Genomic DNA, 16,702 nt, shown 5'->3' with positions numbered 1-16,702 from the left:
AAAGCTACTTCTCTTATATTTTTTTCAAATGTTTCTAGGAAGTGGAACAGCCCCAAAAATTTCGTGTAAGTCAGCTGAGTGTCTCTCAGTCAAAGAAGGATTCTTTCCTAGTTTGTCTCCTTAATTGTTTATGGTTTTGATTTTGTTTTAGGAGCGGTTTTTCAGACCTTTTGAGATTAGGGTTTAGTTATTTTGTGCTATATAAGGTTGCCTTAGGTCTCTAGAGAAGGAGGTGGAGATAGAAGAGAAAAATATAGCTTTGGGCACGCCACAATGTTCCGGGTTTTATTATTTTATATCTTTTCTTATTTTTATAACTATGCTTGATCACCTCTAGGAACTTTGCATCTAGATAATTGGATAAATCTAGGAGAGAAATACCATCCATTAGGTTTATTGGAACTAAGATTAAGAAGAGTAGCTAGCTAGGAGAGAAACGTCATCCACTAGTCCTACTTGGTTGATAGAATGCTTCTAATCTTAATGGGTTCTTATATATTAAATTTTAACACCTTGACAGGGTAGAATTGCATATAGGGATACACGATTTATGACCTTGATAGGCTTACTTCATACTTTAGAAAGAACAACCTTTAACATTGGCATCATAATTGGATAGTAATGGGCTCTAAAAAAAGGAAATATAGGATTGTCATTGGTAGATTCATAACCTTAGATCTTCATAACTTGATTTCTTTTAAACTCTATCTTTGTTGAGTGATTTATTTTTCTTTCTTTTAATTCTTGCAATTTAAGTTTTCTTTAATTCATACTCAAATCAATCAATCGTTTGTTTAATTGGGTTTAGTGTGATTTAATTAATTATGTTATTTTTATCAATCCTTGTGGGTTCGACCTTGTACTTGCATATCTCTATACTATTGTTGATTTGTGTGCTACCGAGTAATTTAATTGTGATTTTTGGATACTCTTTTTCAAGTGTTCGAAAATCTACATCACTTGGGATTCTCAACTTCAACAGTCCCATATGGGAAAACTCTTTTAACAATGAAAGGCCCTGTCCATTTAATTCTTAATTTTCCAAGAAACAAATGAAGTCTAGAATTATACAAAAGAACAAGTTGAGAAGGCTCAAAATGTTTCCTCAAAATATTTTTATCGTGCAAAACTTTAATAAGTTCTTTGTAAATTCTGAGTTCTCATATGCATCATTCCTGACTTCCTCAAGTTCATTCAATTAAGGGACATGAAAATTAGAGTATTGAAAGTAAACGTACAGAAAGTACGACTACATGAAGTAAAGGTGGAGGAATTAAAGTATTGAAAGTAAAGATAGACGGAATAAAGAACTCTTGACTTTGAAGTTGTCACGAGCTGGGCTGGGCCGGGCATGCACAACACAAACCCAACTCATTTAAATACAGCACGACATGATTATTGATAGACCGTGTTGGGATTAGAAAACTAAGCCCAATGAACTGGGCCAGCCTGTGGCTTGAACCATCTTCAAGCCCGCCCCGACCCACTTAAAGTTTTTGGTTTTTTTGGTTTTTTTGGTTTTTTTTTTTTTTTTGGTCAAGGACCACTTTACATAAACCATATGTTAACCTCCTTCCCCTCTCAATATCTAGATATATGAAATTTCATTTGGTGACTTCTTCTTCCCATTCATCTTTTGTCAACTTACACTCCCTTTTTTGTTATAGTAAAAACTATTTAAAAAAACAAAAGGTAGTGTATGTGGATAAAAGGGGAGTGGGAAAAGTAATAAATACTACAATAAATCCTCAATTTTTAGTCCCATATTACATATAAGAAAGGTATGAACATATTATAATTTGTTATTGTATAAATTTAAGGAGCTGATTTTCTCATTCTCTTTGGTTTTTAATACTTTTAAATTATTTTTGTTCTTTTTTTTTCTTTCTCTTTCCTATTCTACCCTTATCCTACATTAGTTTCTTTTTTACTTCACTTTTACATTATTTATTTTTTCTTTATATTTAATGTTCCAATTTCTGTTCCATTTTCTTTTTCTTTATACTTTTATATTATTATTTTTTCTTTATGTCGTTAAATGAACATGATAATATTTTATTTATTTATTTAGAAAACCTATAATGCTTAATAAAGTTAATAAAAAGCTTAATTAAACATTTAAAAAAAAAAAAGGGCGTAGTCGAGGAGGGGACGAGCTGCATAGCGATTGTAGAAGTGGGAACAACCTAGGGGTGGGCATTTGAACCGCAAAACCGTAAAACCGAACCAAACCAATCCGGAAAAAACCGAAAAAAACCGTGTTGACCAAAAAAGTCAAAAACCGAGAAAAATCCAAACCGAACCGGTTCAGACCGGTTCGGTTCCGATTTTCCATCCGAAGGAACCGGTCCAATCCGAACCGGTCCAATAGAATTAATTTATATATTTTTTAAATATTATATATATTTATATTTGAAATTATATATATTTATATTTGAAATTATATATATTTTCATACCTGTCAAATTTTGATTGGGTGTGTATGCTGCTACCATAGGTAGCGCACACACAGGATTACACCAAATTCAGATTGGGTTTTTTCATTCTTCGTTCTTTCCTCTCCTCCCTCCCATTTCGTTTCTTACTCAGCCAGCCGCCAGCCACCAGCCACCGATTCCAAACCTTCTCTCAACCAGCACGTCACAGTCACACCCCTCTCTGCCGCCGCTCTTCTCTTAGCCTCTCTCAGTCGTTGCAGGTCAGATTCTCTCTCTATCTCTCTCCTTTTTTTTTTCTTTCTCCAATTCAATTTTCTGACTCTCTCTGTCTTCCAGCAAATCGGAGATCCCATTCGCTCGCAGCGTCCACCTCTTCATCTCGTATAGCTCTCTGTCTCTGTCTCTCTCTCAGGTATTGTTCATCTCTCTCTCACAGCTCATCTTCGATTCTGCGAAAATTGGATAGGTCTTATATTTTCTAGGGTGCAATAATCTAATGTGATGTGGGTTTTGGAATGACAGACAGACAAAGCTTCAATGCTGGATGAGATCATCGATTATGTCAAATTCCTCCAGCTCCAAGTCAAGGTGCTCTTCTTCTTTATGTTTTTTATTTTTTATTTTTGCCCTTTCTGGAGCTGAGTTCATTATTTCTTAATTAAAGAAAAAGAAAGATTCCCTAGTTGACATTGTTTGCTGGATTAAATAATGATAATCAAATAATGAATTTCTGAGTAATTTTTTTTAATTCATTTTGGGGAATGGATGTGAATTTGTTATGTTTACACAACATGTAGGTTCTGAGCATGAGCAGGTTGGGCAGTGCAGCTGCTGTTGCTCCTCTTGTTGCTGATGTGTCCTCTGAGGTAAATTAAAATGAAGAAACCCCTTTTATCAACAACATTCAATATTTCATCCTCAAGTTTTATGAGTTTATCTTTAAGACAGATATGACTTATTACTGATTCAATAATAGCCACAAGTAATTTGCATCTATAAACTACTATATTGCAATACTAGAATCAGACAGTATATAAAGGTTTTGCTAGTCAGTTATGTTCTCATTAAGCTCCTTCGGCAAATTACTACTAGAGGTTAAAGTAGTTCTTCTCAATAACATGCTGTTACTTCCAATCTTACTTGATCTTTCTGTATTGATCATTTTGTTAAAACACGGAGATACTGAAGTAAAAAGTTTCTGCTGAGCTAAGAACTAAATTGAACTTCGTAAGGCATTCTGTTGATATTCTGTATATTGTTGGGCATATTGCAGAGTATGTAAGAGCAGAGTATGTGTTTGGTGCTTCTGCTCACTGGTTTTGGCTGTTGGGCATATTGTTGTGGCATATAGAACAAGTTGCAGAGAAAGAAGGAAGCTTTGGGTTTACAAAATTGACATTGAAGCTGTAAGTCTTTGCTCTCCTTTTCTCTTTGAAATCGGTTGGTTTGGTTAAGTTGTGTTTTTGTTAATATATATCATGTTAAGTTTTTTTCTTTGTTTTTTATTTTTGTTTCTTAAAGAAATCATGAATGAGTTGAACCCATTTGGAGAGGTGCATGGCCCTACTAATAGTGAAGTTGGTTCGTCATCCGCATCCGTATCCACATCCGCATCCGCATCCGCATCTATATCAACACCTTTACCCAATTTACCCATCCTTGAAACACCAACTCAAAATACACCTCATACCCAAACACCACTTCAACCTAGTGGTCTTCCACCATTACCTCATTCCGGCCCAATAAGAGAAAAATTGGAAGTATGGGATCACTTTGAGAGATATGAAGAAGTGGTTGAGAGTGTGAAGGAGGATGGGAGCAAATATGCAACCACTAAGAAGAGAGCTAGGTGCAAGTATTGCACTATGAGTTATGCAGCAGACTCTACTAGAAATGGGACCTCAAATTTGAGGAAACATATTGAAAACCTATGTAAGAAATATCCGGGGAGGGTTCCTAAAGATAACGGCAAAAGCTCTTGTCTTTTGACCAAGACCATGGGGTTCTTATGTCAACAATGCATGGGAAAGAAGAGTGGTTAAAGGCATGTGTAGAGATGGTAGTAATGGATGAGATGCCGTTTAGTGTGGTTGAAGGAAAAGGGTTTAGGCGGTTTTGTAATTCTTTGAACCCCAATTTTCAAGTGCCATCTCGTAGGACACTTGTGAGGCATTTCATGGCAATGTATGATGCCATGAAACAAAAATTGAAAGAAGAATTAGCACCACATAGAGTATGCCTCACAACGGACACTTGGACAAGTGTTCAAAACATCAATTACATGGTCATCACGGCACACTTCATAGATGGTGATTGGAACTTGCACAAAAGAATCTTGAACTTTTGTGTCATTTCCAATCACAAGGGGAACTCAATTGGTAAACTCCTTGAGTCATGTTTACTTGATTGGGATATGAAGAAGATATTAACCATCACGGCCGATAATGCTTCTTCAAACACAAAGGCTATAGATTATTTGAAGTCAAAAATGGGCCATTGGGGAAACGGTAGTCTTCTACTAGAGGGAAAGTATATGCACATTAGGTGTTGTGCTCATATTGTGAATTTAATAGTTCGTGATGGGTTGAAGAAGTTGGAAAAAAGCATATTGTGTATAAGAAATGCGGTGAAGTATGTAAGATCTTCTCCCAAAAGGTTAGAAGACTTTAAGAGTTGCGTTAAGAAAGAGCAAATTGAATGCAAAGGGCTTGTGGTGTTAGATGTGCCAACAAGGTGGAATTCCACATATATGATGTTGGAAGCCTCCTTAAAGTTTGAAAAGGCCTTTTGGAGAATGGGAGAAGATGATGAAGGTCCATATATTTCTTGGTTTGGTGAAGATGAACCGGATGTCGAAGATGGGGTGGTTATGTCTCATTACCCTAGAAAGAGGGAAGGGCCACCAACTAATGAGGATTGGAACAATGCTCGTACCTTTGTGAATTTTTTAAAGGTATTTTATGATGCTACATTGAAGATGAGTGTCACTTTGCATCCCGCTTCCCACACCACATTTCATGACTTGATTGCAATGGAAGAAGAAATTGAGGATTTGTTGATGGAAGAGGAGGAAATATTAAGTGAAACCCAAACCTTCAAGGTTTTGAAGGACATGGCACTTAACATGAAGATGAAGTTTAAAAAGTATTGGGGTGACCTTGATAAATTGAACCAAATTTTGATGGTTGCTCTTGTTCTTGACCCTCGATACAAATTGGGGAACTTAGAGTTTATCTTGAAAAGTCGGTTTGAGAATCCGGAAGATGCGGTTAAGAAGAAGAATGAGATCAAAGAGATTTTAAAGAAGCTTTATGAAGAGTACGCCATGCCACCACCACCACCACCACCATCTACTCAAAGTAGTAGTTATTCTAGTGATACTACTACAATGAATACAAGTAGTAGCCTAAACCGGGGGGGAAAGAAACGAAGGCAAATGACTGAAAATTGGAGAAAAGAGACTCGAGCAAATGATGTTGTGGTATTGGAGCATGAGATTGATAGGTACATCACCGACCCTATTGAAGATGTGGTTGACGAATTTGATGTTTTGAAGTGGTGGAAATTGAATGGGGTTAAGTATCCGGGGTTGGCACTTATTGCAAAGGATGTGCTTTCCATCCCGGTATCAACGGTGGCTTCGGAATCATGCTTTAGCACGGGTGGTCGGGTAATTAATTCATTTCGTGCTTCTTTGACTCCTAAGATTGTGGAGGCCTTAATTTGCTCTCAAAATTGGTTAAGGTCGGATGACATATCCTCTTTACAATATGAGCCAACAATTCAAGAGATGTAGTTCTATGAATCGATTGAATTAGGTATGTCTTTGTAATTTTATATGTGCTTTATTAATGTATTATATAATATGTATGTTGGACTAATGTTTTAATGTGTTTATGTTTTTTTATGTAGATATTATGAGTTCATCCACACCTAGCACCATAGCTCCAACTACTTTTCAATGTTAGGAGGAATTTAATTTGGGTTGTAATGTATATTTGGTTGAATTTGGGTTGTATTTGGCTAGTAATTTATTTTGGAACTTATTTTGTTGAAGTTTGATTTAATATTATGAGTTCATCCACACCTAGCACCATAGCTCCAACTACTTTTCAATGTTAGGAGGAATTTAATTTGGGTTGTAATGTATATTTGGTTGAATTTGGGTTGTATTTGGCTAGTAATTTATTTTGGAACTTATTTTGTTGAAGTTTGATTTAATTTGGGTTGTAATTTATATGTTGAAGTTGGATTGAATTTGGATTGTATTTTTGTTGAAGTTGGATTCATTTTGATGATGTTGAAGTTGGATTGAATTTGGATTGAATTTTTGTTGAAGTTGGATTCATTTGAATTTGGATTGAATTTTTGTTGAAGTTGGATTCATTTGAATTTGGATTGAATTTTTGTTGAAGTTGGATTCATTTGAATTTGGATTGAATTTTTGTTGAAGTTGGATTCATTTGAATTTGGATTGTATTTTTGTTGAAGTTGGATTCATTTTGATGTGTTGAAAGCTTGATGGAACCTCAAATTTGGGGTATGTTAGTATATAAATACATTTTGGGCAGATTTGTTAAAATTTAAATTTAAAAAAAAAAAAAAAAAAACCGGAACCGCAGGAACCGAACCGGAACCGGACAGGTCCGGTTTGGTTCGGATTTCTGTATGGATGTTGAGCAGAACCGGTCCAAACCGAACCGATCTGCACTATCGGATCAGGTTCCATTTTTTTCCCGAAACCGGTCCAAACCGAACCGTGCCCAGCCCTAGAACAACCCAGTAATGCTGTCAATCTCTATCCCCATCCATTTTCCCTACCGACACCCAAAAGTCCCAACTCTCCAAGCCACACTTACCTCCCCAACTCCAATCCACCCACGTCTAATATATATAATAAAAGCCCATGCAGCCTCACCACTCCACAATGGTCCTTCCCACTTCTCCACCCGCTGAGTAACTCCTCCCTTACTAGACTACTGCCTTCTTTTAAATTTTTTTTTTTAAAAAAATTTCTAATGATATATTTTAGTTTAATTGAACTTTTAATGTATTTTAAAATTAATTCAATTTTTTTATTAACTTCAAAAAGCTTTATAGGTTTTCAAAATAAAATGAAAAAAGATTATCATGTTCATTTAGCAGCAATTTTAACGGAACGGACCAAATTGATAAATGGTATTAAACATAGGGATCAAATTGGCCAAATTGAAAACATATGGACTAAATTGGCCAACGTGATAACACACAGGGACAATTTTGATATTAAAGCCAAATAAATAATATAAAAGTGAAGTAAAAAGAACTTAATGTATGGCAAGGGTAGTATAGGAAAGAGAAAGAACAAAAAAGAAAAAGATTGATTAAAAAATATTAAAAAGTAAAATGGAGTGTAAGTGAAGAAAAGGAGAGTGAAAAAATCAGCTTCCTAAATATAATATTACATGAGTTATTATTTTTTTAATAAAAATAAAAATAATTAAAGGGTAAAAAAATTCAATTTAAATGGACCAAGCACAACTCGAATTCAATGTTGACTTGGGCTTTAGACCGGGTCAAGAATGATTTTGATAAATGGGTTAGCACGACACGACCCAATTAATTAATTGGGTCAAGCCAAGCGCCTAAATAACTTAGTGGCTGGAATTTAAGTGGACTGGGCCAACACAGCATGACCCGTTTGACATCTCTACTTTGAAGTATTGAAAAGTAAATCAATGGGGAAAAAAGAAGTGTTGGGAAGTAAATCTCGTCTAAAATTACTTATAAGGAATATAAAAAAATTAACTATAATGAAGAGTAAATTTGTATGATGCCATGAGAGCTTTAAAGAAAAAAAAAATACAAATAATAGTCTAAACAAATCTAAATTAATTTAATTTATAAAAAGAGAAATTGGAACTTAAGTGTAAGGAGAGTAACACACTACCTCACCAAGTCACATAACACACTTCCGTATTCTCTTTTTTATCTTTGGCATTTCTCGCTTTCAAGGCCTAAGAACTTTACTTTTTGAAGTGGGCAGTTGGGATTACAAAACAGGCGCAAACAACACATAGGTACTGCATTTATAAAACTTATCACTCTGTATTTTGTGATAATTTTTTTTATTATTTTATGATGAAATTGTGTGATAAAATTTTGATTGAAGGGAAAAATATAACGATTTATACTAGTAAATATTTTTTTTCATGCCATATGCTACACGATTTATAATAGTAGGGAAACTTTGAAAAATGCCAAAGGAGAGAAATTTTTTAAAAGAAGCCAAAATGGATAAAATTACCCTTATTTATTTTTGTAATTTTTAAGAAAAAGTGAGTTTTTTTATGGCTAAAACCTAAAATTACTCATTATGAACATGTCATTACTTCTGGAAGGTTAAAAGATAGGATACTATGATTCCTACGCACTAAACATGGAGCTAATTTGATTGCTACACACTAAACAAAAGGATATCGGGGTTTGACATGGGCCCCACATTTCAAAGCAGCGTCTACAAATCGGATTGGTGGATTTCTGGGTATTAAAAGAATGCGAAATAATAGTACTACCATTAGAAGTGCACCAATTTGGCCACGAGAACAAACACCAACTTGAACACCAACACAAGCAAAATAGCATTCAAGTTAAAAAGGGGGAGATTATCACAAGACAACAGATTTACTGTGAGCAAGCGAGTCAAATTAATTCACTATAACTAGAACTTTCGCTTGTACTACATCAATGCAAATAAGGTCTTCGACATATTACCAAGAGCACAACGATACAGTTACAAGTGCCGATGCCATTTACTGTTATAAAATTTACATATATGCTTTTGCTTATATGGGGGATTGAGTTTGTAACCAATCCCATTAAAATGCGACGATATACTTTTAGGACGTACATATCTAATTCAAAGCAGAGTCAAGATTCCATCTTCGTTCTTCATCACGAGCAGTTTGTGTCATAAGTTGCAAGCCCCAACAACTCTGGGCCTTCGAGTCGATGGTTATTCTCAAAGCTACAATATTGGAACCGAAAAAGCAAAAAAAACAAATAAAGATTATTTCATATAACCACAGGAAAATAAAACTAGCAGCTGGAAATAAACCTATACGAGAAGACTATTAAGATCTTAGCTGCGTCTGCAGCGAAAACCCCTAGCCCAACCCCAGGCAACCTAAGTTTCCTTGGCATTGAAAACTGAACTTGCTCTTAACGGTACTAAAAGTTCATAAATCTCTTATTCTCAACGAATAGTGAGAAATAACACAATCAATAGTTTTAAACTTCTACACCACACTACACGCAGACACAATTTCATGAAGTGTTGAAACATGGTGGGGGTTGTGGGAACTCTAGAACAGTGTTTAATGAACTTATTTATTTCTTAAGACAGTCCAGAAAATTTAGCAGTGTGCAGTTTTTGAGAGATCTATTTGTGTTTGACAAAAATCATTCAAATATGTTCACTAAGCATACCAAAATGACATAGCAGCAGTAATCCCATTCGTCAGACTTTATTCTCTATACAAACATCCTATAGCATAGAGGATGGAGTTTCAACCATTTCCAGATATGTAGTGCAAATCCAAGAAACTAAACATTTTATTTAATAATCATTCCAATATTTTACTCCAATATACTGATAATGATGAGAAGCACAACGTGCATACCCTAACTCATTTGTCCATATACTCATGGTAATTTGCTTCTTATGTCATGCGAAATTCACATTATCTATCTGAATAGCTCAAGACCAAGCAAAAATATGCATGCCATATGCATTCTCACATATAGAGTATACAAGATCAGTAAAGCATGTGCAAAAGGCTAAGCATTGTATATGTGGCGACTTAAAGTCTAAGTAAAGTCACAAGTAAAATAAACAACTGTTGAGCCCAAACACAGGAAGCATCATGCATGAGGACCTCAATGCAAACATGAACAGCAATGCAACCACCCAAGCCCCTTGTTCTTTTTTTTAAAGAACAGGCACAAAGCCCTTTATTCTTTTTCTTAAAATTAAGTGCTCTTTATTCTTTTTCTTAAAATTAAGTGTCAAAAAGGAAGGGATAAGCTCAAATACAGATACTTAAAATATAAAAGACGAGAGAACATGTAGTAGCCTTGGTTGTAGCCAGGGAAGAAATGATCTCGTTGGATTTACAAAGGAATACAAGATAAGGAAGCAAAATGATAAATGATAGAAGTGACCTACTTGTTTAAAGGGATGTGCTCAAATGGTCCACTGGTAGGAATTGTTCCACATAAATCATTGCTGGATACATCCCTGGAAAAGTGGCAATTTTAAATGATTAACAGGTGTTTATAACAGAAAAGATACAACAAGGAAACTGCCACACTTGCAGAAAAAAGAAGGTATTGAAGAAATAGATTGAGACAAGAAGCACTCACACAACTTTTAGGCTTGAAATACCAACAAGATCCCGCGGGATTGGTCCAGTTAACTTGTTATCATTGAGACGTCTACCAATCCAAGCAACAATGAAAGGAAGGCATATATTACTTAGCTAAAAAACCTCATTGTTTCAATCTGAGTATACATATATAGACATATATATCTATGTATAAAGAAAGAGAGAGATAGAGACACAGAGACACAAAGAGGACCAGTAGATCATATATTGATACAAGGCCAGTGATTAGTCCCCTAATCTAAGCCACATTCAAGAAATTGCAAAATGCGACAATTCAAAAGCTACCAGATTCATTTTCCGGTGTTGCACCTGTGATCTAGGATCCCAAATAAGTTATCCATCAATATTCAAGCAAAAGTGGAGTTGTCAGAAAGCCAAACTCCCAATTTCTCGTCCGAGAAAATAGACTAAATTAAGCCAAAACAGCCCAATAACACAGGTAAAGTTCAGTGCTTAATTTAATCAACTCACAAAAACACAAGTGATTTCAATTTCCCCAATGAAGATGGAATGGTCCCTGATATGTTGTTGTTATATAAGTCCAAGCTAACGAGGCTCTTCAAGTTACCAAGGTCAGCTGGAATAGTTCCTTGAATGTTATTTTTGTAAAGCTCCCTACATAATAAAGAGGTATAAGGGTTAGCCAGACAGTACTTTAATCCAAGAACCAAAAATAAATGTAAGCTTTATGAACAACCCCAGCATATTATTGTCAGAGAAAATGAGAAGGGCTAAGAAACATACAGATATTGAAGATGCTCGAGCTTTCCTAGTTCAGGTACCAAATGTCCAGAGAGGTTTGAATTACCCAGGTCCCTGCCCAATATATCAAAATCATATAATAAACTTGCAACATATTAACAATAACTTGGGAAAAAAACATTACAAACTGAAGACTAAAAATTGCCCTCCTATAGAAAGTACAAATTAAGATCACCAATGCCGCACCCAGAGTTAGGGTAGGAAGTAGTAACCACAATATTGAATATTCTGACATCACTGTCAATACGGGTTATTCATGAAAAGACTCAAACAGATTGCAGATGGGCATAAATACCACTGCAGCTAGCAAGCCGAATGCAATAAATTCACACAAGACAAGACTAAGGAAAAAAAGAAGAAAAAAAAATTATTGAAAGCAAAGAAAGAATTATGGGAATGACTGTACAACAACAAAGAATGTTCTCAACTGAGGCTCTAATATATGCTAAAAACTCAGCTTCAGTATTCATATCGACCCACATATTGAAACAGGTGAGTCAAAAGCAAAGCTAGCAAAAAATTTCCACTCAAACATTGAGTGATATAGAGATAATTGTCTTTCACCATACATGATATGATGTCCCAACAGCTTAAGTAGCACTAACATTTCAGCACAAAGGCAATGCAATCTGGAGCTGTAGAGCATAATACTGATACATTTTGGGCAATAATAACAAGATGTATTTGACATATGCATGATCCTACAACTTCTCCCATTTTAAACATCATGTCAGTGAACTGACCAACCAAACTTTATTCTGGTTTTTTTTTTCTTTTTCATGATGATTACCCATGAGTCTCCAAGGAAAGCCCAAAATTACTGTTTTACAAACAAAAAAAAAAAAAAATTGCACAAAATATATACAGCAAACCAATTTGATCAAACAGTCACAGCGGCCCAATCTAAAAGCAAATAGCGATCACCTTCATATCCATCAGCAAAAAAATAACTAAAATTTGAACAAAGGTACCTAAATGAAGGCATATATGTATGTAAGAGGAGCAAGAGGGAGAGAGAGAATGGTACACTCGGGTAACGCGATTGTCCTGGTTGCAGGTGATGTGAAACCAAGTGCAGGGGTTGACAAGGGTGGGATCCCAGCTCTGAAGCACGTTATCGGGATCCGATAAGCTCCGCCTGAGCGTGTACAGAGCGTCTCCTTCAGAGTTTCCATAGACCAAGGGAACGAAGCTCACGGTTAGGGTTAGGGTCAACAAACAGCAGGCCGCCGCCATGGCCATGGTTGACGCTGATACAGCTAGCTCTAAGAAGAAGATTCTTGAGAAGATTCAAAATCTCTTCAGCTTTCTACAAAATTTGTACTTGCAATAGGGCTTTGCCTTTAATCTTTAATTACTTTTTTCTGTTCTGCGTTTTGCGGGTTTTGGTTGTTTGTGAGAGAGACAAAGACAGAGACAGCAGAGTCAAAGGGTCAAGAGAAGGAAAATGAGAAGGATCGGCTTTGGGACTCACAGAGTAAAACATGGCCTTTTCTTAAATCATTTTCTTTCTTACCTTTTTATTTTTATTTTTTGTATTGGACTGGATTGGATGATATGATTTCTTCATTCCTTCTTCTTTTATTACTCTCAGTGGCGGTAGATGAACAAATGGAGTTGTTCCACTAACCAACTACCACTGAAATGAAATTCTCACTACTTCGTCAAAACGAACAAAATAATAGTTTGGTTTTCTCCTCTCATTCTTATTTATGGGGAATTAGGTGACTATCTAGAGCCTATAAGATTTTAAAAGACTTTAAAAATTCGGGTGTATTTAATTTGGATTTTATGAATTTTTAAAGAGCATATAAAAGTTTGTGCGTATTCAATTCAAACTTGTATGAACTCTTAAAGACCCCGTTTGGTTCATGGAAAAAGAGGCTTGGAAATGAGAATTCAATTGATTTCTCATGTTTGGTAAATCCAGGCATGGGAAATCGTTGCCTGGCACATGGGAAATCATTGCCTGGCACATGGGAAAGTAGGGGGGAAGTGAAGCTCTTCTCTTAACTTGGGTGTTGTTTTCCCTCCTCATGAGAAAGTTTGGAAAAATGAGCCAACATTCAATGCACAATTTTCATGACTATTTTGTCCCTATGAACAATTTATAATTACAACATATCATTAAATGCTTTCTTTTTTTATTTGATTTAATATGGGTATAATTGGAAAATTATACAAACTTTGTTTTCCATTCCTACTCAAAACAAATATGGGAAAGGAAACAAAGTGAAATCTCCCGGTTACTTTCCCGACATTACCAAACATGGGAAAGGAATCTTGCATTCACATTCCTTGGAAAATGACATGGGAAATAATTTCCCCTCAAATCCATTCCGTGAACCAAACAAGGCCAAAAAGTCTATAAAACTCTAGGTGTATTCAACTAATGTGTTTTTGGGAAAATGAAAAAAAAAAAAAAAAAACTTGGGATTTCATGATTCCAAAAGGGAAATCCGTGCGTTTGGCAAAATCAATCAAGATTTTGCAAATCAAATGCAGGAAATATGGAGGGATTTCCCAATCCAAAATCCCGAGTTCAAATCCTATCATAATGGGTGGAATTTTGCAAATCTCAAGTGTAGGGGGTGTATTTCATTTGATGCACGCCAACCAATGACCGGGCTAGAATTCTTAACATTGAGGGGCCAAAATTTCAAAATCACTTCTACATAAGTTTTTCATCTTCAACTGAGAGGGCCAACACTAATATAATTACAGTAATTGTATTACTATATCATATATTTTATAATATATTACAAGTGGGCTAGGCCCAGGGCAGGCCTTGTTGTGGCTCCACCCCTAGCGCCAAATCTCTTCACTAAATATAGGAGGCCATACCCATATCTGTGTTTGATATTCAATTTAATCATCTTTTTTATCTTATGGAATCTCATCTTTGGTTTCCAGATTATTGCTCTCTCTTCCTTTCAATGTAAGCCTATGTGTCTTGCTCTTCAAAGTTTTTATTTATAGCAATTTATGACTTCAGATTACGGATTCATTATGTTTATTTGTTCATCACTCTCTATGTTCTAATTGTGTCCAGTTACCTAGGGCATATGAATGCGTGTGTGTTAAAATAAAGTTTTATAAACTTGTCTAATCATATAACAACACTATAAAAGTTAAATATTTAACAAGAAGAGCAGTTCCTCTTCGAATAAAACAAGTTTTTGAGTACCCTTTTGGGCTTTAGAATGATCCGGTGGTGTGTCTAGTGGTTTTTGAATATGCATTTGTGTTGATTGAGTTGTTATGGGTGTGATGAGTGATTCTTGAATGATCCAGGTTGTGTTGAGTGGGATATGAATATGCTTTTGTTTGTGAGGGAATAAAACTGCTTTATAAATGCCCTCATCATGTTTGAAAGCTTGGTGAAATTTGCAATTTTTTTGGTTTTATAAAAGGCAAGCAGACTGTTGCTTGATGTGTATACAAATAGTTCGTTGTAGTAATGTTCATGGTCAACTACATGAAATTTGTAATGTCTGTGTGGGAACATGGAATTTTAGCAACCAGTTAGAATGTGACACGTGTAAAACGGAATATTTCTTAAGTGAAATAATTATGCTAATTAAATTATGTTTAATTAGCCAATTATCCTGATTTAAGATAGAGTATCTCCCTAAATAAGAATTCGATTTCTACTAAATCTCCTTAATATTATTATGTCATCTCATTTAAGAAAAAGAATAATTCCCATCAACATGGAATTATTCTTCACAAACCCTACCCAAGATTAATCACCCTTTATAAGATAGAATTATTCTTCTTCTGATGCTCGTGTTTTGCTAGATGCTTTAGCCAGGGATAACCTGTTTCAAGTTCCAAGTGGTAATTTATTATCTTTTAATTAATGTAATTATATTGCATATAATATAAGTATTATCTTTAATACTACAATAGCCAAAACTTTTCTTTAAAACTTTTTCTATTGTAGATAAGTATTATCTTGTGGATGCATGATAAGTTAATGGGCCGGGTTTTTTAGCACTTTACAAAGGAACTGGATATCACTTAAATGAATGGACTAGAAACAATTGTCCTGAAAATTACAAAGAGTTATTTAACTTGCGTAATTCAATTGCAGAGAATGTAATTGAAAAGTCATTAGGGTTGTAATAACCCAAACCTAAAATTCATACTTAATGAATAATTTATTTGGAGAAAAGACAATTTTGCCTTTGGAATATTTTATTAAGGAAAAGTTGACTTTTTGACCGGAAAGGAATTTGACCATTCTACAGACACCGTTGCGTAGAGCACGGTGAAATGAGTTTATAGACATGTAGTGGGCCCGAATCGGAGTTGTAACAAGAGAGTTATGGTCAAAAGAGTCTTAGTGGCACAATCGTAAATATTTCGAAGTTGGATTTTATAAAACCAGCTCACTCTCTCTCTCTCTCTCTCTCTCTCTCTCTCTCTCTCTCTCCTCCAGCGAGCTCCCTCTCTCTCTGCGATGGCTCACCTTCTCTCTGTGGACGGGGCCTGTACCAAAACGACCGGGACGACGTCCTCTTCAAACCCCAGCCACCTCCCCCCGCCAGCTGCTGCGGATTCGCCGGAATTTGGAGATGAAGCGGCCGATGTTGTCCGAACTTCAAAGCCGCCGATTTCCCTCCTCCGACCACCATTTCCGTCGACCCAGGTATGGATTTTGAACCTCTCGAGCTGTTCTAGCTGCCTGTCGGGTAGGAATTGATCGATTCTTAGTATAGCTATTGGATTTTTGAGCTTGAAGTTTCGGCCGATTTTTGGCCTCCGTGATCGGCCACTTCCGGTCAGTTTTGGGGTAGGTCAAAGAACAAAAGTGGTTCCAAATATGGTGTTTTACCTAGGGTAAGAATTTGGATACCGTTTGAGCCTCGAACGGATTTTCTATATTGTGCGATTTCCTGGTTCAATACTGCTGAGCCGTTGGATCGCGCTCAATTTCAGATATGTTGTTCTAGATAATTTCAGAATCATGTAGAATTCGACGGATTGTGAATCGGAGTCCCAGATACTCCGAAATCGCAAACCCTGGGGCTAGGGTTTAGAAATTTTACGATTACACGATCGTGGTCAATC

The 16,702-nt window shown here is 35.7% G+C and overlaps 1 protein-coding gene and 1 long non-coding RNA gene across 2 annotated transcripts; one reads left to right on the top strand and one right to left on the bottom strand.

Moving 5' to 3' along the window:
* The first annotated feature begins 3,751 nt into the window (after positions 1-3,751).
* On the top strand, positions 3,752-6,505 carry LOC117632632. The gene is made up of 2 exons (XR_004586494.1): positions 3,752-3,844; positions 6,351-6,505. It is a non-coding gene; the product is annotated as an uncharacterized LOC117632632 (long non-coding RNA).
* Positions 6,506-9,082: 2,577 nt separating this feature from the next.
* LOC117632279 (leucine-rich repeat protein 1-like) lies at positions 9,083-13,175 on the bottom strand. Its single transcript, XM_034365716.1, has 6 exons — positions 12,654-13,175; positions 11,609-11,680; positions 11,336-11,479; positions 10,842-10,913; positions 10,645-10,716; positions 9,083-9,444 (listed from the first exon to the last, which is right to left on the bottom strand). Exons 1-6 carry the CDS (start codon positions 12,866-12,868, stop codon positions 9,372-9,374), a joined length of 648 nt encoding a protein of 215 aa, XP_034221607.1. The 5' UTR covers positions 12,869-13,175; the 3' UTR covers positions 9,083-9,371.
* Between the last annotated feature and the right edge of the window lie 3,527 nt (positions 13,176-16,702).

Source organism: Prunus dulcis, chromosome 6 (assembly GCF_902201215.1).
Source record: "Prunus dulcis chromosome 6, ALMONDv2, whole genome shotgun sequence".
Taxonomy (NCBI): Eukaryota; Viridiplantae; Streptophyta; class Magnoliopsida; order Rosales; family Rosaceae; genus Prunus; species Prunus dulcis.
Note: the sequence above shows the minus strand (reverse complement) of the source record. Positions and strands in the feature narration are given on the sequence as shown.